This window comes from Empidonax traillii, unplaced genomic scaffold (assembly GCF_003031625.1).
Source record: "Empidonax traillii isolate 1590-97213 ecotype Southwest subspecies unplaced genomic scaffold, ASM303162v1 scaffold982:size219053, whole genome shotgun sequence".
Taxonomy (NCBI): domain Eukaryota; kingdom Metazoa; phylum Chordata; class Aves; order Passeriformes; family Tyrannidae; genus Empidonax; species Empidonax traillii.
In genome coordinates, this window is record NW_020956175.1 from 64,402 (window position 1) to 92,318 (window position 27,917).

The 27,917-nt window shown below is 46.1% G+C and overlaps 4 protein-coding genes across 4 annotated transcripts; all 4 read right to left on the reverse strand.

Moving 5' to 3' along the window:
- Nucleotides 1-3,058: 3,058 nt before the first annotated feature.
- LOC114067864 (olfactory receptor 5AS1-like) lies at nt 3,059-4,157 on the reverse strand. The gene is given in 2 exon segments (XM_027903571.1): nt 3,059-3,348; nt 3,351-4,157. Coding segments are annotated over 2 exon segments (948 nt in total). The 5' UTR covers nt 4,009-4,157.
- A 10,183-nt stretch (nt 4,158-14,340) lies between these two features.
- Nucleotides 14,341-15,354, reverse strand: LOC114067850 (olfactory receptor 5V1-like). The gene has a single exon (XM_027903551.1). The coding sequence runs from the start codon at nt 15,325-15,327 to the stop codon at nt 14,341-14,343; it is 987 nt and encodes a 328-aa protein (XP_027759352.1). The 5' UTR covers nt 15,328-15,354.
- A 5,466-nt stretch (nt 15,355-20,820) lies between these two features.
- Nucleotides 20,821-21,940, reverse strand: LOC114067851 (olfactory receptor 4D5-like). The gene has a single exon (XM_027903552.1). The coding sequence runs from the start codon at nt 21,745-21,747 to the stop codon at nt 20,821-20,823; it is 927 nt and encodes a 308-aa protein (XP_027759353.1). The 5' UTR covers nt 21,748-21,940.
- A 3,633-nt stretch (nt 21,941-25,573) lies between these two features.
- LOC114067859 (olfactory receptor 4S2-like) lies at nt 25,574-26,687 on the reverse strand. The gene has a single exon (XM_027903566.1). The coding sequence runs from the start codon at nt 26,655-26,657 to the stop codon at nt 25,725-25,727; it is 933 nt and encodes a 310-aa protein (XP_027759367.1). The 5' UTR covers nt 26,658-26,687; the 3' UTR covers nt 25,574-25,724.
- Nucleotides 26,688-27,917: the final 1,230 nt, after the last annotated feature.

The following is a 27,917-nucleotide window of genomic DNA, read 5'->3' on the forward strand; positions in this document are numbered from 1 at the left end:
ATTCTCAGGCAATGAGCTTTGCCTGATTTCTACAATAACCAAATTAACTAAGTCACGATTCATTTGCCAAGTTTTAAACCCCACTTTTTTTCTCCCCTTTGAAAACTCGTGTTATAACAGAAATAAGGAGACGAAGGAAAGTTAATTAGCTTTAATTTCAGCTCTAATTTCAGTCCAGTTGCCTTGGGAAGAATGCTGTCCTTTACAGCTCTCTCTAGGAGGATTCCTGAAACTCTGTTAACGTTCCCATCTCGTTCCAGCACCAGCCTTAGAGTCAAGAATTAGAGCACTGGGAAGCTGGTCACAACTCCCAGCACTCCTCCTCCCATTCCAACCCCGAACGCAGAAGCTTAATGGAATTTTGGGTAAGGACAACAAAGCTGCCAGTGGTGCCTTCCAGTGCCATTGCACGGGCACAGCTCACACACCACCCCGATCCTGTCACGGGAAAACTCCTTTTCCTAGCAGTCCTTCCCGCTCTGTGGGTCTCCACACTCATCTGCTCTGCTTCCCGAAGCAGCGTCACAACCCGCTCCAATCTTCTGTCCCGTGGCAGAACCGATCCCAGCGGCACTTCCATGCCGGGGAGTGCGGGTTTATCCCGGTGTATCCCGGTGTGTCCTGGTCTGTCCCTGTTTGTCCCGGTCTGTCCCGGTGTGTCCTGGTTTGTCCGGGTTTGTCCCGCTGTGTCCCGGTCTGTCCCGGTTTGTCCGGGTTTGTCCCTGTTTGTCCCGGTCTGTCCCGGTCTGTCCCGGTCTGTCCGGGTTTGTGCCGGTGTGTCCCGGTTTATCCCGGTGTGTCCCGGTTTATCCCGGTGTGTCCCGGTTTGTCCCTATTTGTCCCTGTTTGTCCCGGTCTGTCCCAGTTTGTCCGGGTTTGTCCCTGTTTGTCCCGGTCTGTCCCGGTGTGTCCCGGCCGGGCGGAGCTGCCACGCGGGGGCGCCCCCGCTGCGCTGCCGCCCTCGGCCGGCAGAGGGCGCTGGGGGCGGAGGCGAGCCCCCTGAGCCAATCAGCGCGCTGCGCCGCCCCGGGGCACGCTGGGAGTTGTAGTCCCGCGGGGTGGCGGCAGCGCGGAGCGGAGCCTCCCCCATCGCCGCTCCCGGGGCGCCTCCGCCGGTGTGCGGGGCGGCTCCCGCACTGCTCTCGCCTCACGGACACTCGAGGATCGGCAGGGTGTTACGTGCCATCCCCCAGCGCTGCCAGGATGGGGTATCGCTGTCGCGCTGCGATGACGTCATTGGTACCGGCGTCACTGGCGCAGCACTGTCGGATCGTTCTCGGATTTCTTTCCCTGTGCAATGGCAATCATTTTCCTGTGTAATTATAATAAATTCCCTGCTGGTGCGTGTCCTTCTGTCTCTGTGGGCTGCTCACAGCTGCAGCGCTGTCGCTCCCTGCTGGGATGTGGCACTCAGGACATGCCTAGCGCTGGGTTAAAGGTTTGGACACGAGTCCAGACCTTTTTTTTCCCGACCTTAATGGTTCCGCGATCTCCCAGAGCTCCCCCCAGCCTGGTTTCTCAGCAGCCCGAGCCGCAGTCACACGGTTGGGCCATCTCAGGGTTGGACCGTGGACACTTGGCACGGGGAGCTGGAAACGGGGGAGGACACGGCAGGGAAGGGGTACGGAGTTGGTTTGGATCCAGAGGAGAAAGGTTTTGCTTCCTCTGAGGTTGCTAGCCCGAGAAACTACCATTTTGTAAAAAGAAGTCCTGATTATCATTGAATCATAGGATCCCAGAATGGTTTGGGTTGGAAGGGACCTTAAAGATCATAGAATTCCAACTTTCCGCCAGATCGGGTTGTTCCAAGCCCTGTCCAACCTGGCCTGGAACACCTCTGGGGATGGGGTGGCCACAGCTTCTCTGGAAATCCCATGCCAGGGCCTTACCACCCTCACTTCCCTCACAGGGAAGAATTCCTTCCAAATATCCCCTCTCACTCTGCCTCTGTCAGTCGGGAGCATTCCGTGGGCTTGGAAAGGATGGGATTAGGAAACCTGTAGTTTAACTCAAGGGTAGAGTGACAAGGAGCAGTCAAGGGCAACTAGAAGGGCTTCTACAAACACCAGCAAGTGGAAAATCCACCAAAAAAGGGTCCAGAGCTGAAATGTCAGGAATTCTGTGAGCCCCAGCAGAAGCACTACACCCACATTGTACCAGGGTACAATTAACACTTGTTTGTACTGAATCCAGACAGAAGTCTGTCTTGATATCAGTGTGTGTGTTTTGTAACAGTGCCAGTCCCATCACCACCACCAAGCATTTCGTAACACAATTAGGCAGAAATAAAATCCTAATTAGGTTGTGGGAAAGGGAAACAAGGGCTTGTGGTCTGCAGGCAGAAAGGGATGATGGAAAAATACATGCAAGTAGAAAAACTGTCAGGAACACGGGAGGAGAACAAGCATGAAAAATGTCTGGGGGGAGCAGAAGAGGCAGGGAGGTGCCTGGGGAAACGTGAACAAGTCCAGCCACAAAAGTATGATAACATACATAAGTAGGTAAATAAATAAATAAATAAACAAACAAGAGACTCCTTCCTCTGCAGTGGGTATAGCAGAACTGGCTGTCGAATAAGGGAAGTAGTTTCCCTGTACAAAAGCGTTTGGCTTTCCAAATTTAATACAGGCAATCACACCCGTATGTGATAATTGTTTTAATTGGACTTTTCTTCCAAACGTCTGGGTGAGGAGTTGTCTCGGTAATTGTAATCTGCAAAAATATAACTTTCTTCTGCATTTAGGATTAGACCCTTTATGGACAGCGAGGAGAAAGAGATCATGGACTCCTGGAATTGTTTGGGTTGGAAGGGACCTTAAAGACCATGTGGTTCCAGGGATGCCACCCACTGGGTCCTTCTGGGATGGGATCCACCTGACCTGAACTTCTGTTTGACAAGGTGACTCCTGTTTGACTCAGCTGACTCCTTTTTCCCAGTGATTACCAAATGGAGCTGGGAAGCAAACCCAGATGTAGATATTCCTGACAACTCAGCTCCATTTAGCCCAGTGGTTCCCACGGCTGCTGCTTTTATTGTGTTTTGCACCAGAAACACACTCTAAGAAATTTCCTGAGAAAAGACCCTCCTCTCCAGTGTCCTCCTCAGGGCATTCTTCACCTCTTTGTTCCTCAGGCTGTAAATCAGGGGGTTCAGCATGGGAAAGACGAGAGTGTAAAGTGCAGACACAGCTTTGTCCGTGTCCAGGGAGGAGTGGCTGGAGCTGGGCTCCAGATAGGTGAGGAGGAGGGAGCTGTAGAACAGCCCCACAGCTGTCAGGTGGGAGCTGCAGGTGTGGAAGGCTTTGCGCCTGCTGTCAGTCACCTGGATGCGGGACAAGGCGCTGAGATGCAGGTGTAGGACAGGGCGATGCTCAGGAAGGTGCTGGTCTGGATGAGGCCGCACAGGGCGACGAGCAGGAGCTGGTTGAGGCGCGTGTCGGAGTGGGAGAGCTCCAGCAGGGCTGGGATGTCGCAGAAGAAGTGGTTGATCCGGCCGGAGCCGCAGAACGGCAGCGAGAACGTGAGGGACGTGTGGACCAGCGAGGTCAGAGCCCCGCTGAGGAACGCCCCGGCCACCATGGAGGTGCAGATCCTGTGGGACATGGCCACGGGGTAGAGGAGAGGGTGACACACGGCCACGTAGCGGTCGTAGGCCGTGGCGGCCAGAACCAGGCACTCGGCGTCGGTGCAGGCGGCGAAGAGGAACAGCTGCATCCCGCAGCCGAGGGAAGAAATGGCTTTGTGCCGGGCCAAGAGGTTCACCAGCATCTTGGGAGCGATGGCAGAGCAACAGCTGAGGTCTAGGAAGGACAAATTGCTCAGGAAATAATACATGGGGGTGTGAAGGCGGGCGTTGAGCCGGACGAGCACCACGAGGCAGACGTTCCCCGCCACGGTGGTGCCGTAGATGAGCAGGAAGAGCCCAGACAAAGGAATCTCCACCTCAGGCCGGTCTGTGAAACCCAGGAGGATGAACTCAGTCAGGGCAGTGCAGTTTCCTTCAGGCATTTCGTTCCCTTGTGCTTGGCTTTGTGCACGGAAGGTTTGTCAGAGGCTGACTCGGTGCCGGTGGGTGTCGAGGCACGGGCACATCACATCCTGCACAGGAAAAAGCGGTGGAAATTCAGGCACCTTGCCCAGGTCAGAAGGGAAACCAGTGGTTTGGATGATGCCCACGGAAAGGAAAGCTTAGGAGAGCTTTAGAGACACATTTTAAGTGTGGAATCCCTTCCTGTATATTCCTTTAATATCTGTGAAATAGGAGCTCAGGGGGGATTTTATAAGATCTGGGCCATAGTGTATAGAAAACCAAACATATAAACCCACACACCAGAGATGTAGAAGCGACTCCATTTCCTTCTTTCTTGGAGAAGGCTTGGCGCATCCTAAAATTTGAATTATTTTCTGCAAGTGACTGCTTACTCCAGAAAATGTCTGGGTTGACTCAGATAAGCACAATATCACTTGACAAAAAACATATTATTTGAGTATAAAAGCTGCTACATATTTACAATTAGAGGAAGCAGTTCAGGCACAGTTAATAATGACTTTTCTGGAGGAGCAGGACAATGAAATACTGGAAAAGTTGATTGAAATGCTGAAACAAAAGCAGATTTTTTTTTTCTTTTTAGAATAAAGAAATAATAAATTTGAAACAAACACATAACACTGAGTTTAAAATGAAATATTGCATCTCATTCTGGGATTTCCTACAAATATATTGTGGGTTTATTTTCCTGAGGCTGATTTAAACAGTTGATGAAAAGCAAGTAATGAACATTGGTTTTAAATACTCAAACTTAAATACTTTTTAGGATTTCCAAGCAGTTTTCCCCACCTTTTGGGGTTTTTTTACCTGAAATTATTCATTGAATTTGATTTGGGCTCAGTCTGCTAGAAAATGAATTCTGGCTATTAATTTAATATTTCAAGAAAAAACGCATAATTTAACTTTAATTTTGAGAAAATTAACCCACATTTCTGCTGATGCCAGTATAACTTCTAGGCAGGGCAGATAGATCTTTCTCACCTGTACAGGAAAAATAAGGATTACAAAAGGACATCTATTAAAAGAACTGTTAACACAGTTGAATAATTCTGTAAATATCAATGTTATGTGGACAAAGGCACAGACAAACCAGCAGTGTCTATGCTGCCAAAATAAAATAATTATAATCTAAGATGCCTCATCCAGGAGAGGATCCTAATGGTTCCAACAGAATCTGGGAGTTCAGAGAGGAGGATTTTAGATTCCAGAGGTGTTTCCAGACCATGGTTACAGCAAATTTCACCTCCATCTGGCTTTGTAAAGGCTGGTGTGAGGAAGTCTGAATGACCGATATAAATTCCAGAATTTTGGATGGTTACCCCTGAGTCAGCTGAATCCCATTTTTGGCAGCTTTGGTCTTGTTTTGCAAGCCTTGGAGAAGGCTTAGTGCATCCTAAAATCTGAATTGTTTTCTAGAAATGCCCCTTTTGCTCCGTTAAATACCTGGAGTGACTCAGGTCGGGACACAGATCCCTCAGCTGATTCCTAGAATGAGGTGACAAGTTCCACAAAACTTCCATTGAGGTTTATTTGCATCCAAAAGACCGTGTTTACATTACCCCTGGTTTTGACACCATCACAGGCAATTTGAGAGATTCCTGGTGAAAAAACAAAACCAGAGCATTTCAACCCCCCAAAATATCCCTTGGTTATGGACATGTGGCTGTTTCTTCTTATTTTCAGCTCTTGATCGTGCTCTGAAATTAAGTCACAGAAGCATGAGCAGCTGCTAAAAAGTCAGTGGTCTCTGATGAAGACCTGCAAGAAATTTCAGTGCCCAGATAAAAATTCAGACATGAAAATAATAATAATTAAAAAAATAATTTCCCACCTTTTAAAGGTACATTAGTATTTCTTCTTTATTTTGTTGCATGGTGATGCAGCAACAGTTTTCCTTTGGTGAATGCAAAATTCGCACAGCCAGCAGGACTTAGACACAACTCCTTGAGTGGAAGGAAATTTTACTCATCTGGAGACTCACCTGCTAGAGAAATATTTGTGGTTTGTTTTTTTTTTTTTCCTGAATGCAGGAAATGCTTCTTTTGGAGAATGTCACAGGTTTTATATCTTCCTTTTGGACACAGGAGGCCACGGAGCTCTCGAGGGAAGAGAAGAACAGCCAATTAAAGTGCTCCTGGTGTTTTCTCAGCGTGGAAGTATCACAAATTGTGTGCTCTGAAGATCATGAGCAAGACCCATAAACTGTATTTTTTAAAGCATCAAAACAGTGCTAAAAGTGAGGATGGACCTTGAAGGAAATTGGATTCTCCACCCGTGGTCTGGAGTCATGGATACCAGGCCACTTCTATCTTGAAGCAAAGACTTTTAAAATGTCCTTAAAATTTGGAAAAAAAAAATAAAAATAAAATTAAAATTGAAAAATTTTAAATGCCCCTCAAAGTGACTGTGACAATTTAGAAAATGGAATTCCAGCAGCCATTAGAACTTTTGGTGATGCCATTATGGTCATATCAAATTAAAAGATGCTGGTTCTAGTCCCAATATAATACACAGATTTGGAGCAGTTAACTTGTTACTTTGCTGCTTACATTAAGCAGGCAGTTGATCTCTTTCCTTAACATAAATTTAGTTGATAAAATAGGAGACAATCCTTATTCTTTCACAGGAGAGTTGATATTAATTGACTGTGAATTGACTGACTAGTTGGGGGAGTTGGATCTAGATGGGCTTTGAAGTCCCTTCCAACCCAAACCGTTCCATAAATAGTATTTGTATATATTTATATACAAATATATATTATTCTCCAACTAACAAGCTTTATTTGCATTTCCTTTTTTCCTTTTCCTTCCTTCCATCTAGTTCACATGTGCAGCAGAGGGCACATAAATGTTCATATCAGGTACTTGAGGACTTGTATGTGGGAAAAAGCAAAACACCCCAGGAGAAGTGATGCTTATTTCTCCCATTTCAACAAACTGTCCATGGAGAGATGGGAAAGCTCCACAGGGGTTTCTAGTGGCCACTGATAGGTGTGTTTGGACCTTCCCAAACTCTGGGCAGAGCCTAAACCATAACACATGTGATGGGTGCTCCGGTTTGAGGGAATGATGTGGGAAAGCCCATCCAGGAGAACAGGGGGAAACTACCATGTTTGGACCATTATTCACATCTCTGCTCTTTCCTTTGATATTCTTGGTATGGGTTTCATCACTCAAAGAATTAAAAGTTGCTTTTCTAAGCTTAAATTCCTGACCTGTAGAGAAATAATCCCTCAGATTCTAGAAGGATCCAGGGCACAAACATCTCTGTGTAGGCTCATGGGGACGTTGCTTATCTGAGTTCTGGAGAGGACTGTGTGTCTTTTCTGATCCAGTTATGATTTCAGGGACCAGGCACATGCCTGTATTAATCACTTCTCCAGTATTAATCAAGGACCTCAGATGACTGTAGAGTGTTAATTAATTAAAATACATCTTAATGGTCCAATAGAGAAGACTGTCAGTGATGTAAACTATCTTTAGATCCAGTAAGGAGAGTATGGACTGGAATTAACCTGCATATTTTGGTATTTATAGGATCAGAGAATCCCAGAGTGGTTTGGAAAGGACCTTAGGGACCATAATTTTCCAACTCCCCTGCCATGGGCAGGGACACCTCCCACTATCCCAGGTTGTTCCAAGCTTCCTCCAGCCTGATCTCGGACACTTCCAGGGATGGGGCAGCCACAGAAACACACCCTTTCTTTTTTGAAGGCACATCAGGAATTTCAGGAATCCTTTGTGTTTAGGAGCAGATACATGAAAACGGTTCCTTTCCATCCCTCACTGGTTATATGAGATTAGCCAAATAATAGGGGACATCTGATTTTCAGTGGCAAATGCAAAGTGTAAATGCCCAGAGGATGATTCATGTGAGGATTTCATAATAAAAATACATTTTCCCTCCATTTATTTGGATAATAGTGCTGTCTGTATTTCCATCCTCCTGTTCCAACAGGGCAGTCCCACTTCTAAGGATATGAGAAGAGCTCTGTGGTGAGAGACAGGCCCAGGGGTATCAATTTCTGAGAGCAGCCAAAAATAGACATTCAGAGAAAGAGTATCAGAAACTGGATGAGTATTTTCTGTTGAATTTTTCCCGCTCTGGCAAAGAAAATCATGGCTTGCTGACACAGTTCCCTCTTTCTGGTGTTACAGGCTATTGGGCACAAGGAAAGAGCATGTCTTGGTTTTGAGGGAAACTTATGGATGAGCACCTTGCTCCAGAAAGGGGCACCAGCTCTTTATCCTGGCTGAAGGTCACAGAATCCTCCAATGGTTTGGGTTGGAAGGGACCTTAAAGTTCATCTTGGGAACACAGGGCTCTGGTGGGTGGGAGGGGGTGAACCCCAGCAGAATTAGACTTGATGTTCCAACCTTTCCACCTCTGCAAGACAGGAGAAGCATCAAAACCTCACATCTGCTCAGAGCTTGGCAGCTGAACTCGAGGTTGGTAACGTGGATCCAGATGCCTGTTTGAAAAGGCATCCAGGATCTGGAGTTGCACACAAGCTGATTTCCATCCTTGGGCATCTGTCCATCCATCTACATTTGGATCTGAAAAGAGGAGTGTTCCTGAATTGTTTACAGCTGAGAAACAGCCACCAGTCCCATGTTTGTCTAAGTATTGGTCTCTCTCTCTGAAATTAAACTAGTAAATAGTGTTATGGGCAGTGGAAGCTAAAAGTGAAACTAAATAACAGATAGATCCTGAAAACTGAGCAGGGTTAGACTCAAAATGACTCCAATACCTTATTTAGAATTTTAACCTGAAGAGCAACAGCCTGGTGATATTTCAGGTGAAAATGGGGGTCGCGATAACAATCAGGGATGATCAGATATTCCTGCTGCTTGGTGCCATCCCAGACCAGGAGCCTCCAGCCACCTACCAGGAGCAATAATTTATTAATTAGCCTTGAATTATGCCCAGAACTACGTTTGGACCTGGTGGGCTGTGTGCTGGGGATGTCTGCATCTCCTGAAAAATCTCTTTGGGACAGCGTAAGGTGACCCCTTGGATAGATGAAACCTTTAGTGGGCAAATGCAAGGACAAATGGAAAAATTACCAGTGCAAAGTGAGACAGGAAAAGGGGAAGTTTGGCCAGAGCCAGACACCAACCTTGTCCTGGACCAACCCTGACTCCCACTCCCACCACACCTAAAGGGCTCTTTAGTTTTTAAAAAACATTCTTCCCATGAGTGAGAAGGCAAAAATAAACTATAAATAAGAGGCCTCATCCAGCAGGAGGTGGAGGCAATAATCACAGTATGACCCACTGGAAGCCTCAGCAGACCCAAACTCCAACACCAGCTCAAGTCATTAAATCTATTTCCATCACAAATTACCCTTCCCAAAACAAGGACCTCCCCTGGCAGCAGCCACCCAAGGGTCTTCAGCTTAACAAGCCCTGCTGGGCATCCTGAAGAAGCCTCTAATGGCCTTGAAACCCTCTTAGGAAGCTCATGGTAGACCTACTTCACCCTAACAAGCCCCTGGGGACAACTTCACAGGCACTAAGGAGATGGAAACATTCCTGCTCGTTAAAGGAGGTGAGAACTTCTGGAGCACTTCAGTTTGTCACAACTTCTCCACACCCTGAGTTCATAACTTCTCACCTTGTGTCAGGGAAAGGGACATCAGCACCTTGTTTCTCTTTGAGAACTTCTTGGCACCTGCCAAAGTCACCAGTGGAGTGGTGGGGTGGTGTGAGCTCCTCAGTGGGACCTGGAACCAGTCGAGGGACACCAAGGACAACACGGGGATCCACCTGCTGAGGTGGTCCCGGGGAATCACACATAGGGAGTGGCTGAGCAATAGGACATCTGATGGAATTCAGAATATCCACTTCTAAATAAATGTCCAAAAGGAAATAAAAAGCCCCAGGTGCTGTACTTGGCCACTGTTTCATGTTCTATGCTGAGCTAAGCAAAGGGGAAAGGCACCTCTGGTTTTTAATATGATCTAGAGAAGAAAACTCACATTAAGGAAAGACTCAGAAAATGAATTTAAACAGCTCATTTAATGTGTTTAATGCTTTATATATACAGAAAAGTGTATTCAGTTGAAGGATGTGAAGTTATATGGTGACTATCCTGGGGTCCACAGGTGGCCAACAAATGAGATAGTGCAGCATTTCGTGATTCAGCCAAAATATTGAGATATATAACATGAGTTTGTTCAGAATTGGTAAAACTTTATATTTTATCTTGGCTTTGAAAGTATTTTTCATTTAGTATTGCACATTCGAATTCATGCTAACAAAACACTCTGGAAATACAAATTTCAGTCAAATTGCCTACCAAAAATGGGAAAATAAAGCAAATAATTCTGCTTAACCAAAAAGAGTGATGGTTTTAAGATGGTGCCAGGAGAAGTACCTGGGGGTGTGGAGCTGGGGGCTGACCCTGATGAGGACGATCAGGCCCAGGTTCCCCACCACTGTCAGTGTGTGGGTGCCCAGGAAGAGCCCAAAGAGGACGAATTTCAGCTGTGGGGGTTCGGTGAGTCCTGCCAGGGTGAACTGGGGCGCCTCAGTGCAGTTCCCATCAGCCATCCTCCCATTCCTGCAGAGACACACGGAGGGTGAAACAATTCCTGATGCAATTCCCGCTTTGTAAATACCAGCGTGAGAAAGCTGGCACCGGCACAGAATTTAAATGGAAAAGAAAAAAAAACTGGAAGAACTGTTGATTTTTTTTCTCGCTATGACAGAAATGCTCCTTCCATCTCTGGAAGAAGCATCAGCAGATCTTACAAGTTTTTTTTTCTTTTCCTGAAGTCCTTACAGAAAGTAGTTTGCCACAACCTCCCCTTTGACCCCATTCCCTTCCAGTTTCAAGCCCCGTCTCTGTACAAGGACATTTTTTGACAGATTAAACGCTTCACAAATATCCTGCTCACAGTTGCAACCCTGTAACCTTATTCACACCGACGAATTTTCCTGCACTTCAAACTCTTACTTCATTTCAAACACCCTGAGGCTACAGTTAATACCAGGTTTCACCACAAAATGAAAGCATTTAGAAACGCAGAGCTGCTGGTAGTTAAGTAATAGAGAATTTATTAATTTCTTAATATGTGTCTTCTCCTGCAGCTCCTGAGGTGAGATGCACTCAAGGAATGGGTCTGCAGCCTGCCTTTTGTCAGAAAATATTCTCTTTTGGGGATCTGTATTAAGGGGAGAACAGTGATCAGATATTGACCCTGGATTAGATATTTCCAACAATTGTAATTGAAAACTTCCCTCAGTTCCTCATCCTGTTGATAAACATTAGATTCCTCTAAAGTCTTCATCCAGACTTGAAACTCCAGACCCTTGTGCCATTTAATCTGCATGAATTCACCTGTAAAAGTGTTATTCAACATATATTGTCCTTTTTCTCCTCTTCTCTTCATCTTTGCTGCATTTTTTATCATTAAATTCATAATAAAATCCTTAATTTTCCTACCTTACCTCAGAGTTTCCTCAATTTTTCAGGGTTCTCTTCCATCCCAGGGAAACTACAGGTGGGCAGCATCATCAAGCAGGGGTTGGTGGAAGATTTTGTCCATGCACAAGTTTATTTAATTGTTAACAGAGACTGACTAAAGGCAGTCAACACTTTCCCTACAGCATTGTATCAGAAATCCACCTACTCTCTCCCCTTCCAGAGGTCTCCATGTTATTTTCAGAGCCAATTATTATGCCAAAGGCAAAAAACCCAGGCTGCACAGGTCTTTATGAAGCTGGAATGATGTCCATGCTCAGGGGATAAGTGATCAAAGCCTCTCCAGGGCACCTGGAAAACAGATTGAGATTCCTCCAAGGGCATCTTGAAGGGATTTCTCTCTGAAGTTTTATGTTTGGGAAATTTGTCAAAGCATCAGAAATAATATGTGTGCAGGACGTTTACAAATATAACTTTGGAAGAAATAAAAAAGCACACAACAATGCATTTTGTGGAAGGATTTGAATTGGAAGAACTTTTTCTCGCTGTGTTTGTGGGGAATAAACTGCAGCAACTGTTTATTAATGGGCCAACAGTTTATTAATGGAAAATCTGGGTTTCTTTTTGCAGTGGCCACTTAGGCTAAATAGAAACCCTTGGAAGACAAATATAACAGGATATATATTTTATATATATTTATATATTCTGACCATCGAACAGATGTGTAGAACTTCTTTTTGCAGACAAAAAAATCCCTGTGTTTCTCCTCTGCACTCCAAAGGGAATGGAGGATTCCAGCAAACAACATACACCCAACAAGGAGAGAGAGAGAGAGGGAGGAGTGAGATTTCGTGGCTAATCCATAAAACACAATTTAATATATTTGGGATCTCACTTTAAAATGGATCAAGGATTCTTATCTCCAGTTTCCACCTCAGACAAGGAGGAGACCTCTCTGTTTCTGCCATCTGCTCATGGAAGCACAAACACTGTAGGATTTATCAGGGTAGAGGCATCTTGTCACCAAGGTGTTACTTGGGGACCTTGACATCATTAAGCACTAAAAGAGCTCAGCAATGGGTGTATTCCAGGCAGCACTGACATTAAACTCTGAATTCCCTGAACTGGGTGGAGGAATGGTTGTGTTGCAAAGGAATTATTTTCCCTGAGCTAAGCAGGGTGAAAGTTCAGGGTGCCAGCATAGAATCCAGCCTCCAGGAAAAAGGGAGGCATTAGGGATGGCACTTTATGAAGCCACAGGGACATAGATAACTTACATACCTCGAATCATCTACAATTCTGCACGAGGGAAGCACCCCAGGGTTGAAAATGATATGTAAGAACACACTGGGATTGATTTTTTCCTCCAGTTTCTCTGATCTAGGGGGATTAAGATTGAATCCAGAGCAGGAACACAGGTCACAGCAGGTCTTTCCTCAAACCCAAAAGGAATAGACACCAGAGGGGTGCCCTGACTCCCACATATGCAGCTGCTGCTCTGCTCCAGGGTGAGACAGAACTCTGACAAAACACCCCAGACTGGGTTAAAAGGACAGTGTAGGAAGGTGGAGCCTCACATTTTTCCTGCTCTGCTTTTTTTTTTTTTTTTTTTTCTGTTCTGCTTTTGTTTCCTGCTCTTCCTGTCCAGTTCTGGGGCACTGAATTCAGTGATAAATCGGTGTGTGCAGGTGGCAAAGCAGAAGCACTCAGCGTGTGCCAGTGGGGCTGGGCATCCTTATTACCTCCAAGTATCCTGGACTTTTTGTGGAGCAGGGACTGTGGAGTAGGAAAGATCCCTCGGGTCACCTTGCACTCCACTAAAATTTGTGCTTGGAAAGCCGAATCCTAACCGTGGTGCAGGTCAGGACATCGAACCCTGTGGGAAGTTGTGTCGTGTTACAACGACACACGGGTGGGCTTCACAGCTTCCTGATGCTCGACTTGGAAATGTAAGTGGTGTTGGGCGGACGTAATGCATTTCTTAAGGTGGTGAAATATATTTAATAATAGCAATAACAAGAATAACAATGATACAAACAATGCAGCGAAAGAGCACCCTAGAAAATCCAGGGTGTATCACCCTGCAGAAAAGCTCCTTGACTTTTTGAACCCACTGCCAAGATGACTGAGAGCTGAGAATGGAGGGAGCTTCAATTATTTCCCCTGTTTCAGTATTAAGAATGTGAATTTGTTACCACAAACACAAAGTCACTTTGGTTCCTTAGCACCAGGCACAAGCCACATCCCAAGGTCTGTCTCAGGCAGTAAGAGTTTATCACCCCATCACAGAGCCTTGTGGCTGCCACTCAGAGGTTGGACTCGATGATCCTGGAGGGCTTTTCCAACTTTATTGACTCTGATAGACACACATTTATATCCACAGTGAGCAGAGGAGACTGCACAGCACTCTCATGTTTCTGCTCATCCGTTTTCAACCTTAAATGATGACCTTAAGTGGTGGCAAAGGAGCCTTCCTCCCTTCCAGTCTCCCAGAAGGGACATGCAGGAGCCATATGGTGAGGAAGAGGCACCAACCCTATAAACTGCTTTAGATCAGAGGGATGTATATCCAAGTGTGCCTACAGTGCCAGTTCCCAGCATTCAGGCTCTTAAACATGCATCCAACACCTGTGTGCTCTCACCTAAACTTCCTCTGTGCTCAGTGGAGAAAAACATTCCCAGCTGAAGTCTTCTTCTCCTGTGACAATAACCTAAAGCTGTGCCATCCAGTTGGCCCTCTGGAGGTGCACAGTTCTCCCTCCTAACTGCAAAGGGAGCCCAGAAAAGGAGTTTTGAGCCCCCCAAAAATTTGAGTTTTGCTTGCAGCATCTAATTTTTAGAAGGTCAGTCACAAACCGCAGTTCCTATTCAGCCGCAGACTGGGCGAGGTGTTCCTGTCCTGTTAAAGCACTTCTCACCTGCCTGATCACTCTCCTTAGGGCACACCTCACCTCTTTGTTCCTCAGGCCGTAGATGATGGGGTTCAGCAGGGGGGTGAGGATTCCATAGAGCATGGAAACGATCCGATCCCGCCGAGGGGAGTAGGTGGAGGACGGGCGCACGTACGTGCAGATGGTGGTCCCGTAGAAAAGGCAAACCACAGTCAGGTGAGAACCACAGGTGGAGAAGGCTTTGTGCCTGCTCTCGGAGGAGTTCATGGACAGGATGGCCAGGAGGATGAAGAGATAAGAGATCAGAGTGGCCACAAAGGCGCCGCCCCCCAGCACCCCGGCGACTGCCAGAATCACCAGCTCCCTGCTCCAGGTGGGAGAGCAGGAGAGGCCCAGCACGGGAGGAATGTCACAGTAATACTGGTCCACTCGGTTAGAGTCACAAAAAACCAGTGTAAAAATCAAAGAGGTGTGCAAGAGGGAGTTAAAAACCCCTGCCACCCAGGTGCCAATGGCCAGGTGAGCACACAGCTTCGTGCTCATGATATTCAGGTACTTCAGGGGGTGGCATATGGCCACGTAGCGGTCATAGGCCATCACAGCCAAGAGAAAGAGCTCTGTGCCTACCACATCAATGAGGGAAAACAGCTGGAACAGGCAGCCCTGGAAGGAAATCACCTTGTTCTCAGACAACAAGACCCCCAGCATGTTGGGCACGGTGATGGTAGGGCACAGGATGTCCAGCAGGGATAAGTTGCCGAGGAAGAAGTACATGGGGGTCTGCAGGCGGGTGTCTGTGCTGACAGCTATGAGGATTGTGATGTTGCCTGCCACAGTGGCCAAGTAAATGGTCAGAAACAGCACAAAGAGCAGAAAACGGACCTGTGGAGCGTCAGAAAGGCCTATGAGGACGAATTCAGACACTGTTGAGAGGTTGCCCCTCTGCATCTTGTCTTTCATTATGGAAACGAGGCAGAGGTTTCCCTGGAAGAGAGAAAAGGTTGGAACTGAGTCAAAGTTGCACCCCCCTTCTAAAGACTGCAGTTCAAAAACATTTCCAGGCTTCCACTGCCACACTCCAAATCTAAATTTTTCCCACCTATACTTAGTGTAAAAGGAAAAATGTAGGCATTAAGCTTCAAAGGCATTAATCCAAAATGTTTAGTTCTTGCAAGTTGTCATCTCATCCTGAAGAGCTGAAAGTTGGTGTTACCTTGTCTGTGGTGTCCAGCTTGGTTGGACACAGTCCCAGGCAAGGTGAGTGGTCTTTGAAGGTTCTCTGAGTGAGGGGAGTGGGGCACAGATCCCTAGAAAGCCTTTCAGCATAAATTATTCAGGTCCAGAGAAAAGCAAGAGGCTGGGGAAGGGACTGGAGCACAAGTGGTGTGAGGAGAGGATGAGAGAGCTGGGGTTGTTTGGCCCCGAAAAGAGGAGCCTCAGGGGACACCTCATCACTCTGATTTAGTGATAATAATGTCACCAGAGGTGTCTAGTTTACTAGCTGAACCTAAAACTTATTTTTAATGGAGTAATTAAACAGAAGAATTAAATTCCTAATAATCAAAAGAAAAATGTCCCTTCTCATGGCAGGAGGTTGGAACTAGAGGATCTTTAAGGTCCCTTTCCTCCAAACCATTCTGTGGTTCTATGATTTGTTTTTTTCAGTTTTATCCAGTGGGATTTAAAAAGATATATAATCTGGTATCCAATTAAGAACTTCCCTCCTTTCTATACATGTTGTCCTCTAGGCTTCCATAACAGTATTAGCACTTTTAGGATCTATCTAGACTTCCCCTTTTGCTCTTTTTCCCATTCAAAGAAGACTAAATTTGGCATTAAAGCATCTTCCCATTTATCCTGCATTGCTTCATGGAGTGAAACTCAGTGTTTATGGTAAGGATTTACATATCAGTCCTATAGAGAGACAAAGCAAAGTTCAGAATAAGTGCCTCCTTTTTGGAGATTAGAGCTTGATTAGGGAATGGTGTGAATATTGTCCCATGTTCTCAGGTGTAAGAGATTTAATAGGTACAGAGACATTTAACAGGTGATTCTGATATCCCATCCCAGCCAGGCTCCTCTGTGGTCTCATGTTCTCACAGAAGCTTGAGAGGGACCAAAGTCAGAGCTTAAACCACATAAGGAATATTTTAGTCAGCAGAAATAAGAGGCAAGTTCTCAAAATGGGGAACTCATTCAGGTGAAATACCACAGAAACCACACAGAAATACTCACTGCTACACAGAACTAATTACAGGTAAGAGATAATCCTCAGTATCCCCAGGAAACACAACTACCCTTTTTCTTCCTTCACAATCTGATTGGAATATCTACATAAGTGAGAGAAATCCTTTCCCTCTGAAGGAAGAGTCGAGTCCAGGTTCAGCAGCGTGGCAATATTCACACAGACACCCGTGAGCAGTGGCAGATGGGCTGGCTGGGCTGCAAGGGTGAGCACCTCTCCTCTGTAATGAGATTTATAAACAAGAAGGTGTGTCTGGGGACAGGTGTCTCTGAAGCTTTTTTGGGTGTTATCTTAATTGCATATATGGGGTTTTTTTTTCAGAATGTTGCCAAAAGGGGCTGGAAATGGAAGGAACTAAAATTATCAGCGCCGCTTTGGAGAGCTAACACAAATTGCCCTTTGGTTCCAGAAAGCATCCCTGCACTGATTTATGGGAGAATCACTTCCCATGTGATGCCCAGGACTAGGAACAGGCCTGTTCCTATTCCAGCAACACCATCCTGTCATTTCTGCCCTGTTCACATCAATGGCACTGCCTGTCAATCATTTTTCAAGCTTGTTTGCAGGGTGTGACTCTTTCAAATTTAAGGCTTCTGCATCTCGCATGGGACAAGGGGGAACACTTTTAAACTGAGAGATGAGAGATTTAAATTACATATTAGGAAGAAGTTCTTCCCTGTGAGGGGGGTGAGTTCCTGGCACAGGTTGCCCAGAGGAGCTGTGGCTGCCCCATCCCTGGAAGTGTTCCAGGCCAGGTTGGACAGGGCTTGGAGCAACCTGGGCTGGTGGAAGATGTCCCTGCCCGTGGCAGGGAGGTGGAACTCAATGATCTTTAAGATCCCTTCCAACCCAAACCATTCTGGGATTCTATAAATTGGAGTTATCCAAGGGTCTGGAATAAATCCACATGGTCCAGATCTTTCTCTGTGTGCTGCAGATGGCTCAAGGACCATAAAACATCACACTTCCCATCAAATTTTGCAATACAGAATGAAGATAATAATTTTGTGTTATACCCAGATGCCAGAAAGGAATGCAGCAAAGGGATCAATCCCATCCATAGGTGTGAGGAGAGTGGGGGCTGTGCCTTTCCATTGTCCTAAACTGGCTTCGTGTCACTCCCACTGACTGTGACCCAACTTTTCATTGAACAGCCATCAGAGGGCAATACCACCCACAAAATCAAGGTGCCAGTCACCCAGGACTATTTTTTGGGCTGCTGGCTCTCAGCTCTCTGTCTAATGCTCCAGAGTGTGTTTTCAGGGGTATTTTTAGTTGGGTCAATAGAAGTAGAAACACAAGATAGTCTTTGGGATAAACTTTCTGCCTCAGGGTAAATAAATAAATAAAAATCTCACTAGCATTTCTCATCTTGCAATACCTCAAAGCAGCCTGGAGATACTTGGGTGGTGTAAAAATCCCTTTAATGTTGCCATCCCATATGAGCTGCAGGTATGGGCAGCACAGGGAAAACTCTTTATAAAGTGTCTTCACTCAGATAGCTCAGTCATTCAAAGCCACTTGGTACAGTGCAATTTTCGAGCTGTGGACTTGAGAAAGAATCCCTGGCTGAGGATGAACAGTTTAAAGTCACACTTCTTACATCATATTCTATTCTAAAACCAGTTATTATAAAACAACACCCCAAATACCCCCAAAACAGAGAGGAAAAAAAAAAAATCTCTTTTTGCAGAATCCAGCTGTGCCCCAGTTGATGATACTCTGGATTAGCCCTACTGCCCACCCCTGCTGCCACACCAGGACCATCCCCAGGGTAACACAACCAGAGGAATGCCATTTTGACCATTTCTGGGACTACCCAGCTTTGTCAAGCCTTGAGTTTTCCACTTTGGAGTGCTTATGGTGATCCCAGACAGTCCCTTTTCTCTGATATCCATTTGTACTGCAGTCCTACAGTCTTTAAATAAAATTGATCAGACTGGGATTTCTTCAGTTTACTTGGCATTTAACAAAAACATTGTAGACATTCTACCAGTCCTCAAGGGAATTATTTTTTTTTTCCCCCTTTGAGGCCATTTTCCCCTGCCCTCTAGATGACAGTGAGCTCAGAGAGTTGCTAATTTCCAGGAGGGAAAGAGCGTGGGGTTTTAATGATGCGCCGTGGAGCCAATTTCCAAACTCAAACTGCCAAAGTTCCACCTTCGCAATTTGTCAGGCCCCAACTTTTTAATAGCACCAACTGAGGCCTTATTAAAGTCATCCCAAGATGTTTCCCGGAGAGAAAAATCAATTACATCAAATTGTTTGTCTTCATAGAATGGTTTGGGTTGGAAGGGACCTTAAAGCTCGTTCATTCCAGCCCCCTGCCATGGGGAGGGACACCTTCCACTGGACCAGGCTACTCCAAGTGTCATCCTTGCATTGAGACAACATGTCCCAAAAATATGGAATTTTCCTTTGGCTTTTTTATTAAAGCAGGGTTGGGAAATTGTATGATTGCATGGGATTTCTATAATATACAGTTTGAAATGTGTAATAAAAACTTTGTTGGAATTTTTAGAAATTATCACAGTGATACATTTAAATTTTTTTCTCAATGGAAGTTTACCCTAATTGACCTGGAGGACATTTTAATGTTTCAGCATTTCTCTCTAACACTAAAGAAAATTTTAATATTTCAGCATTTTTCTCCAATGCTAAAGAAAAAGAGCTCCCTTCTAGCCCAAACCATTCTGTGATGATCCAATTGTGATTCTAAATAGGAATTCACCATTAAGATGAAATCTTATTTGCATAAAGATGGGAGATATTTGGAAATCTCTTTTAACCAGGAGGATCAGTGACTCACTGATGCTTCTGATCTTCCTCCTCTTTCTGCTCGTGTGGGAGCGAGGGCTAATTTAAGACAGAAATTTAAGCCTCCCACTTCCTTTGCAGCAATTTGAATTGGATACTGGGAAAAATTTCTTCGTGGAAAGGGTTATCCAGCCCTGGCACAGCTGGATTAAATCCCATTCCAGCAGGGATTTAAAAGCCCTGTGGATGTGGCACTTGGAGAGGTGGGTTAGTGGTGGCCTGGGCAGTGCTGGGGGAACGGATGGACCTGCTGGTCTTAGAGGGCTTTCCCAGCATAAATAATTCTATGATTCTAATTTAGGTGGGATGAATCCGGTCCTAAATCATTCTGGTTGGTGTTCTCCTGATGGCAACCACTGCACTTACATCCCTGATGGATTTGGTAATGTCCTTGCTGCCCTCAGAAAGGATAAAGAGGCACAGAAACTTAATTAGTGTGAGGTGGAAATGTTGATTATTAAAAACACATCACAGAACAAAATTCTACTGCCTTTTCCTTAATCTTCTTCCCCAAAAACTGTTGTCATCTTCCGGGGCAGAACGCTGGGTTGGGTCACTCCTTCATGGGATCATAGAATCCCTTGATGGTTTGAGTTGGAAGGAACTACAAAAATCGTTCACTTCCACCCCCTGCCCTGGGCAGGGACACCTTCCACCAGCCCAGGTTGCTCCAAGCCCCGTCCAACCTGGTTTTGAACACTTCCAGGGATGGGGCAGCCACAGCTTCCCTGGGCAACCTGTGCCAGGGCCTCACCACCCTCACAGGGAAGAATTTCCTCCTGATATCCAATCTAAACCCACCCTCTGTCAGTGTAAAGCCATTCCCCCTTGTCCTGGCACTCCATGTTCTTGTCCAAAATCCCTCTCCTTCCTCTATATATTCTCCCTTGTATGTTTTTAATAATTCATTTCAGTGAGACAATTATGACTGCGTTCTGGAAGGTTAAAAGAATTCACATCCTTGTATGCCTGAAGAAAATCCTACAAAAAAGGTCTGCACTGTCTCTGCTTTCACCTGAGAACATCAGTGTTGGTGGGTGAATTTGGGGACGCTAAGTGCATGTTCCTCTGCCATCTGCTGTCACAGCACAGTAAAAGCATGGCAGAGAGGGAGAAAATCCTTGCCCTGGATTTATTTATTTATTTGAAAATTATGATCCCACACAAATGAAACAGTTTAGAATGTTCTGGTTTTTCCAACGTGGATTTTTAATATTTTAGAAAGCCTCATTTTTTTTTCAACATGGGTTTTTAATATTAATATTTATATATACATATGTATATACACACACACATCATTTGAAGTGTGCAGGCATCAGTCACCAAGCCCTCGGTCTGTAGGGATGTAACTCCAGGTGCAGGTCCAGGTGTGGGGCCAACCCCAGCTGGTCTCAGCAGACCCTGCAGCACTTCCACAGCCTCCCCATGGATTCCTTCACCTCTCTGTTCCTCAGGGTATAGATGAGGGGGTTCATCACCGGGGAGAAGATGGTGTAGATGACACAGACGTACTTGTCGAAGGGGAAGGTGCAGAGGGGCCTCAGGTAGATGAAGATGCAGGGCACAAAGAAGAGGGTGACGACCAGCACGTGCGAGCCGCAGGTGGAGAGCGCCTTCCAGCGCCCCTGGGTGAGGCGGCCCCGGAGGGAGACCAGGATGAGCGTGTAGGAGCTGACCAGCACCAGGAAGCAGCCCAGGGATACGAGGCCACTGTTGGAGGCCATGAGCCACTCGGTGACGTGGGTGTCGGCGCAGGCCAGGCGGATGACGGGCTGCACGTCGCAGAAGTAGCTGTCGATCGCGTTGGGGCCGCAGAAGGGGAGTTGGATTGTGAGCAGAGTCTGGGTGATGGAGTGGAGGAACCCCCCTGCCCAGCAGGAGCAGACCAGCAGCCAGCAGGCCCAGCGGCTCATGATGAGCGTGTAGTGCAGGGGCTTGCAGATGGCCGTGTAGCGGTCGTAGGCCATCACGGTGAGGAGGAACATCTCCGAGGAGCCAGCAAAGTGCAGGAAGAACAGCTGGGCTATGCAGCCTTCAAACGCAATGTCCTTCCTCCGGGAAAGCAGGTCCACCAGCGTCCTGGGAGCGGTGACAGAGGTCACGCAGATGTCGATGAAGGACAGGTTACAGAGGAGAAAGTACATGGGTGAGGAGAGCTTGGGGTCCGTCCTGACTGTCACAATGATGAGAAGGTTCCCCAGCAGAACCATGGTGTAGGCCAGGAGGAAGATGGTGAAGAAGAGGACTTGCAACTCCCTGGTGTCAGAGAGCCCCAGGAGGATGAATTCAGTCACCCGGGAGAAGTTGCCCCGAGCCATCCCTGCAGCTCAGGCTGCCATGGCACAGGTGAGGGGGGCACTCATGGGCTGGCCAGGAAGAGTAGGGAATGTGCTACAGCTCCAAGGGTCATGGATGGTGACAGCAGGATGCATTTACTCCTGTTTTTCCTGCTACAGAAAGCCCAATGTCATGTCACAAATCACAGTGAGTTTGCAAAGAGCATTGTCCCTTCCTCTGACCCATCCACGCTGGCTCTCACCCCTGAACTCACTCTGACCACTGTTTTCCTGCAATGTAGTTGGTGTGACAAATGTGTGCTCCCATTCTGTCAGGGAGGAATCACAGAATAGTGGAATCACTGAGGTTGAAAAGATCTCTGAGGTCACTGAGTGTACCCGTTCCCTCAGCACTGCCAAGCCCACCCCTAAACCACGTCCCCAAGTGCCACATCCACATGTCACTTAAAACCCTTAAGGGATGGTGATTCCACCACATCCTACACTCACAGAATAGAGAGCTAGAAAAATGCTACAGTGTCCTTTTATCTGCTGAGAATTTGAAGTGCTATGATGGAAGGAAATCCTGCCACGCTCAAGCATCTTATCTACAATATATGGCTCAACCACGAGCTGTTCTGTGTTCTTTTCCTGCTGGCTTTCCTCTGAATTGAGGACAGGACTGTCAGTTATCCCCTCTGAAACTGGAAATACATTCACAGAAACCAGATTCCTCTCCCCTGAGCCAGCAGCTGTTTGGAAGCTTGAGTGCTCCCTTAGGCCTGCTGTTATCAGAGCACGCTCTGCCCCCCAAAACTGGGGTCTCTGACAAAGCAGAAACTGCAAAACCCTGCCCAGTTTCTTTACTCTTGATTTTTAAAAAGATTTTTTAAAGTCCTCCAGTCGACAAATACACTCCCTGCCTTGTGGAGGTTAAAATGGGACCAGCAGAGGAATGCACATTTCCATTTACAATCCCACCAGGAAATTCCTTTGCTGCTCGTTTCTGCCCAAGAGTTAATAACTCAGCAAGCAGGAGGTTACTAGTAAGAAACTGGAGTCAGTTTTTCTTACATAGCTCTTGCCTCCTGCACTTTCCTCAGGTCTTGCTCTATTTTCTATCCCTTCCTGGTAGATCTCAGGGACATAATTCAGAATATATGTCTGCAAATCACACCATCAGTTTAGAAATGATCCCACTTTTCCTTCTGTCTTTCCCAGAGGCTCAGTAGTTTTCCAAAGGTGCAGAAAGTCAGCAGTCTGCAGCCACCCCTGGGTAGTGGACAGAGACCTCAGGGCAGGCATCACAGTTTGTAGCAGCTCTGCCTCCTTGTGCAGTCAATAAAGAGGAATAAACACCTTAAAGACATGGCTCACTTTGCCTTTTTTTAGGTCATTACACCACAGTGAGATGATTTATCCCACAAAAGATTGCACCTCTGTCCTTGAGTGTAAAAAGAGAGCAGATACCTACCCCAGGGCAGATGCCTATGGTGCCATCAGCATTAAATAAAGCTGCCTTACAGGATCCCAGTGGCCAATATTTAATATTTACATTTTTCTGCTTATTTTTCAACAAGCTACCAAGGATTTCTCTCTGCCTTTCACAAAAACAAACACCACCACACACATGTGCTTTAATACCCCATGGCTGACCCGAAGAACATAAGGGAAGGAGAGAAAAAATGGTTACTACTGTACCCAGTTGATACAACATCAACTTTCTGAGCTCCACATTTGTTGCCTGAGAACATTTTAAATCATTCACTCCATGTTTCAAGTGCTCTGACAAGTCAGGGAATTGTTCCACTCTTCTTCCTCCTGCTTGTAATTCCCATATCCTTGCTCTTATTTTTCTTGTTGCATAGAAACTTGCTTCAGGAGTTTTTCAAGCCTGTTTTTTTTTTTTCTTGGCAGGCAGGTTTTACTGTGATGGCATCAATGTCCTGTTTTCTGTCTGTCATTTACACTGAGAGATCCAAGGAGGGAACATCTCCAAGGCTTTTGGAACTGACCTCTGCATTTCCTGCATCTCCCTTCTCCCTGAAGTCACCCCATCCCAGCACAACCTATAAATACTCCTGGAACATACTGGGGACTAAACACAGGCAAAAGAGAGTTGGGCCTCAGAGAAATGTGTCATTAGCAAACTCCAAGCAGGTACCTGAGGGCCTTATTAAATAGTTTTGCTGGTTGGGTCCCTTGGTTGGGTCCCAATTCACCTGCTGTGCGTGGAGTCCTGGAGGTTGATGAGGAGAGGAGAAAACACCACACACTTCTAAGCACTCAGAGAAGCCCTTTGTATGAAACAAGCCCATAAGTTTCTAGCAATGAAACTGTAAATTTAGGGTTATACATTAATCTCTGCATGGAGGCAGCCTGAGGCACCAGGAAATGTTGCTTGAGGTCAGAGAGCTTCAGGGCCAGGACAGGGAGTTTCCCAGGGACAGACTGGATCAGTGCCTCACCAGGATGAGATGTAAACATGAACAAACATGAATGTTCTCTGCCCAAGTCAAAGGAAGGTCTGGGCAGACCATAATATCAGTGGTGATATATCACTGAGAACTATGGCTCAGGTTCAAATCAGATTGGACTTGTTCTTCTAGTCATGGTGTGAACTGATAGGAGATCCCCCATCTTTGTTTTAGCACACAAGTTTTTTTTATTTCAATTTATCCCCATATCCAGCTGAGGGTGAGTGAGAGAGGGGCTGTGGGGGTGTCCAACAGCCAGCCAAGGAATCAAACCCACGGCATGAATTTTAAGAGACTAGAATCTAGTCTCTGAAAGCATGTAATCTCTAAAAAGAATGAATGTGATTATTGATTTTAAAGTCCATTTCTGCTACATCTTCAGGAGCTGCCCCTCCAATCCAGAAAGAAAATCTTATTGACTGCACCCCTGGTTTTAGTTTTACACAATGAAAATAAACCTTTACTCTTCTGCCAGTCATGGTTGCCTCTTTCTCTTCCTATTCTGATGGACATATGGAGAAATTTTAAAACTTTTTTGTCTGCATAATGATGTTTTACTTCTGATTTTACTGCCATCATAAAGTGACAAGGACTTGCTGCTGTATTTCATCTCCGTGTGTCACCAATTACCTTCAGGCAAATGAGTGAGTTATCAATTATAAGGACATCCCATTCCTCTGCTTCCCTTTCCAAAATTTTAGGGCCAATAGAAGTCTTCAGAAAATTCATGCCTTGACCACAGCCAGGCAGTTTGCAGTAGAAGGGCATTGCCCAGAGTCGTGAGATTCTGGGGGCATTTCTGTGTTTCTGTACTAGAAATGGCTTGTCCTCCTTTTCCTGTCACTCCAGGCCCGTGTCCAAAGTCTCCAGCTCTCTTGGAGCCTCTTTAGGCACTGGAAGGGGCTCTGAGGTGTCCCTAGAGCCTCCTCTGCTCCAGGTTGAAGACCTCCAGCTCTCCCAGCCTGTCTTCAGAGCAGAGGGGCTCCAACAGACATAGAAACCCTGTCTGTGCTCTTTAACCCTGCTCAGACTGCTACCTTCATAAGGGTCACCTGTAACATAAAATCAGTGTCTCAGGGTTTCTTGAAATAAAATTGATCCAAGCAATACCAGCCATAATTTCATGTTTATTGCACAGGAGTGGTTTTTGGACGTGGGCATTAATGTGCATGTCTTACAGTTGTTGGCACTGGACAGCCTAGGTGAGTATTTGAGGAACCAGGGGCGAGAGGGAGAACAAAACTGAAGGAGACAGCACATTCACCAGAACATAGCAAATACATAAAAATGGGAGCATTCAGACTCGCTGTTGTAGGAAAGCTTTTAGCTCTTACCCTGATGAACATTTTAATCATGATACTGATATTGAATAAGAATAGTAATTATTTCACTGGAAATTGTACTAGCAGAGGAAGAAGGAAAGATTCCCCTCCTGTAATTGGCATCAGCAAATCAGCCAAACTTCCACCAAACACTAGGGGATTTTTGCCTCCCTGTGATGTCTTAAGCCCATATAATTTTACAAACATTCCCCATGTCCTTTCATTCCTCACTCCTCCTCACTGTCCTGCTCCACAAGGTTTTCATGCTGTTCTTCATTTCTTGGTTCCTCAGGGTGTAGATGAAGGGGTTGAGCATGGGCGTGAGGATGGTGTAGAACAGAGAGACCACCTTGTCCGCCGGGAAGGTGCTGGAAGGGCGCAGGTAGATGAAAATGCACGGCCCGAAGAACAGCATCACGACCGTGATGTGGGAAGAGCAGGTGTAGAGAGCTTTGAGCCGCCCCTTGGGAGAGCGTGTCCTCAAGGAAGCCAGGATAGCAGTGTAGGATGCTGCAAGGCCACCAAAACAGCCCAGGGAAATCAGGCCAGTGCTGACGGCATTGCTGACACTGACGGTGTGGGTGTCAGCGCAGGCCAGCGCCAGCAAGGGGTGGACATCACAGAAATAGTGGTCCAACCCATTGCTGGGCCCACAAAAGGGCAGCTGGAAGACCAGCAGGGTCTGCACCAGGGAGTGCACGAAGCCCCCCAGCCCCGAGGCTGCCACCAGGCAGCGGCAGACGCGGGGGCTCACGATGCTCGGGTAGTGGAGCGGCTTGCAGATGGCGACGCAGCGGTCGTAGGCCATCGCCACCAGGAGGAAGACCTCAGTGCACCCAAAGAAGTGGATGCAGAAAAGCTGGGCCGTGCAGCCCACAAAGGAGATGGTCCTGTCCTCCACGAGGAGGTCGTGGATGAGTTTGGGAGCTGAGGCAGTGGAGTAACTGATGTCTACGAAAGACAAGTAGCTCAGGAAGAAGTACATGGGAGAGTTCAGCAGGTCACTTGTCCTTATTGTCAGGATGATGAGCAGGTTTCCAAAAACTGTAGTGGTGTAGAAGAGTAAAAATAATAAGAAGCAGACTTTTGCTACTGTCCTGTCTTGTGTCAGTCCATGCAGGATGAACTCGGTCACATTGTTTGTGTTCTCCATAGACACCACTCAGGCAGCACCTGGAGCACAGAAAAGAGACAACAGACAGCAGTGACATCAGACCTGGGGCAGTATCAGGACACGCACAAACTGACCTCTGGCATGTTAAATATTCAGCTTTGTTGTTGTTGTTGTTGTTGTTGTTGTATTTTTGGGACAATTTCAATTTGAAGTCAATACTTTCCTAAAGGAATAACAGTGATATCTGAGCCAGAATGTATTATGAACATAAGTAAAAACAAGCTCAGATTATTTAGTTGAGGAGGGTGGTAAAAAAAAGACCCAGGTCCTGGACTTAGTTCTGAACACCTCCTAAATACACCTGTAGTGACACTGGGGTAGTGAATGAGCTGTTGGTGACCCTCCCTTACTGACAGACACACAGAAATTCACCTTTGCAGCATTCCCACACACTACACAGGGATCACTGCTGTGGGATATCCCTGGAGGTGCTCAAGACCACGTTGGATGGGGCTTGGAGCAACCCAATCTAGTCACAGGTGTCCCTGCCTATGGCAGGGGGGGCGGTCAGAACAGTATGAGCTTTGAGGTACCTTCCATCCCAAACCATCCTGTGATTCTAAATCTGTAATGGAGGGTGGGGTTTTTTTCTTAATCATAAAATAGACCCCACGAAAGTCACTCACCAGAAATGCTGCTTTTCAAAGGTGGGATTTCAGCCAGGCCTGGACAAAAGGAAGGGACAACCTCAGAACACTTACACCGAGAGCTCTCTTGCTGTCACTCCTCTGACGACCTCCCCAGACCACTTCAGGGGGTTTCATCAGAATGTCTCAGCTGCAATTTGCTGCTTAGAAGTTGTGAAAGCAAGCAGAAACCTCTGCCAACTCTGAGCCCTGCAGTGGCTGAAAAGAACAGCCCAACTCTCTGTCTGCATTCCCCACTCTGAAAAAAAAAAAACCCAAAAACAAACCCAACTTGCGAGAGCATCTGCAAGAACAATTATTTCTGTAGCAGAAATAGTTCAAATAAATCACCCAGCAGAAGCACAGGACTATCAGGAGTAATGAGATCCCAGAGGCAAATGAAGTTTTGTCAGAAATCATCAGTGGACAAGGAGCTAAAATTGTTCTTTGGATAGTTATTAGGGTAATGTCTGGAGAGAAGTGTTGGAGTAAAGATGTCTCTTACATAGGATATGTATATAAATTTATACAAATTCTGCTGTCTGTCCTAAGCGAATATTTTTTGTCTGCATCCTTATTTCTTATTAACTTGCTCTTACCACTGCATCAAAAA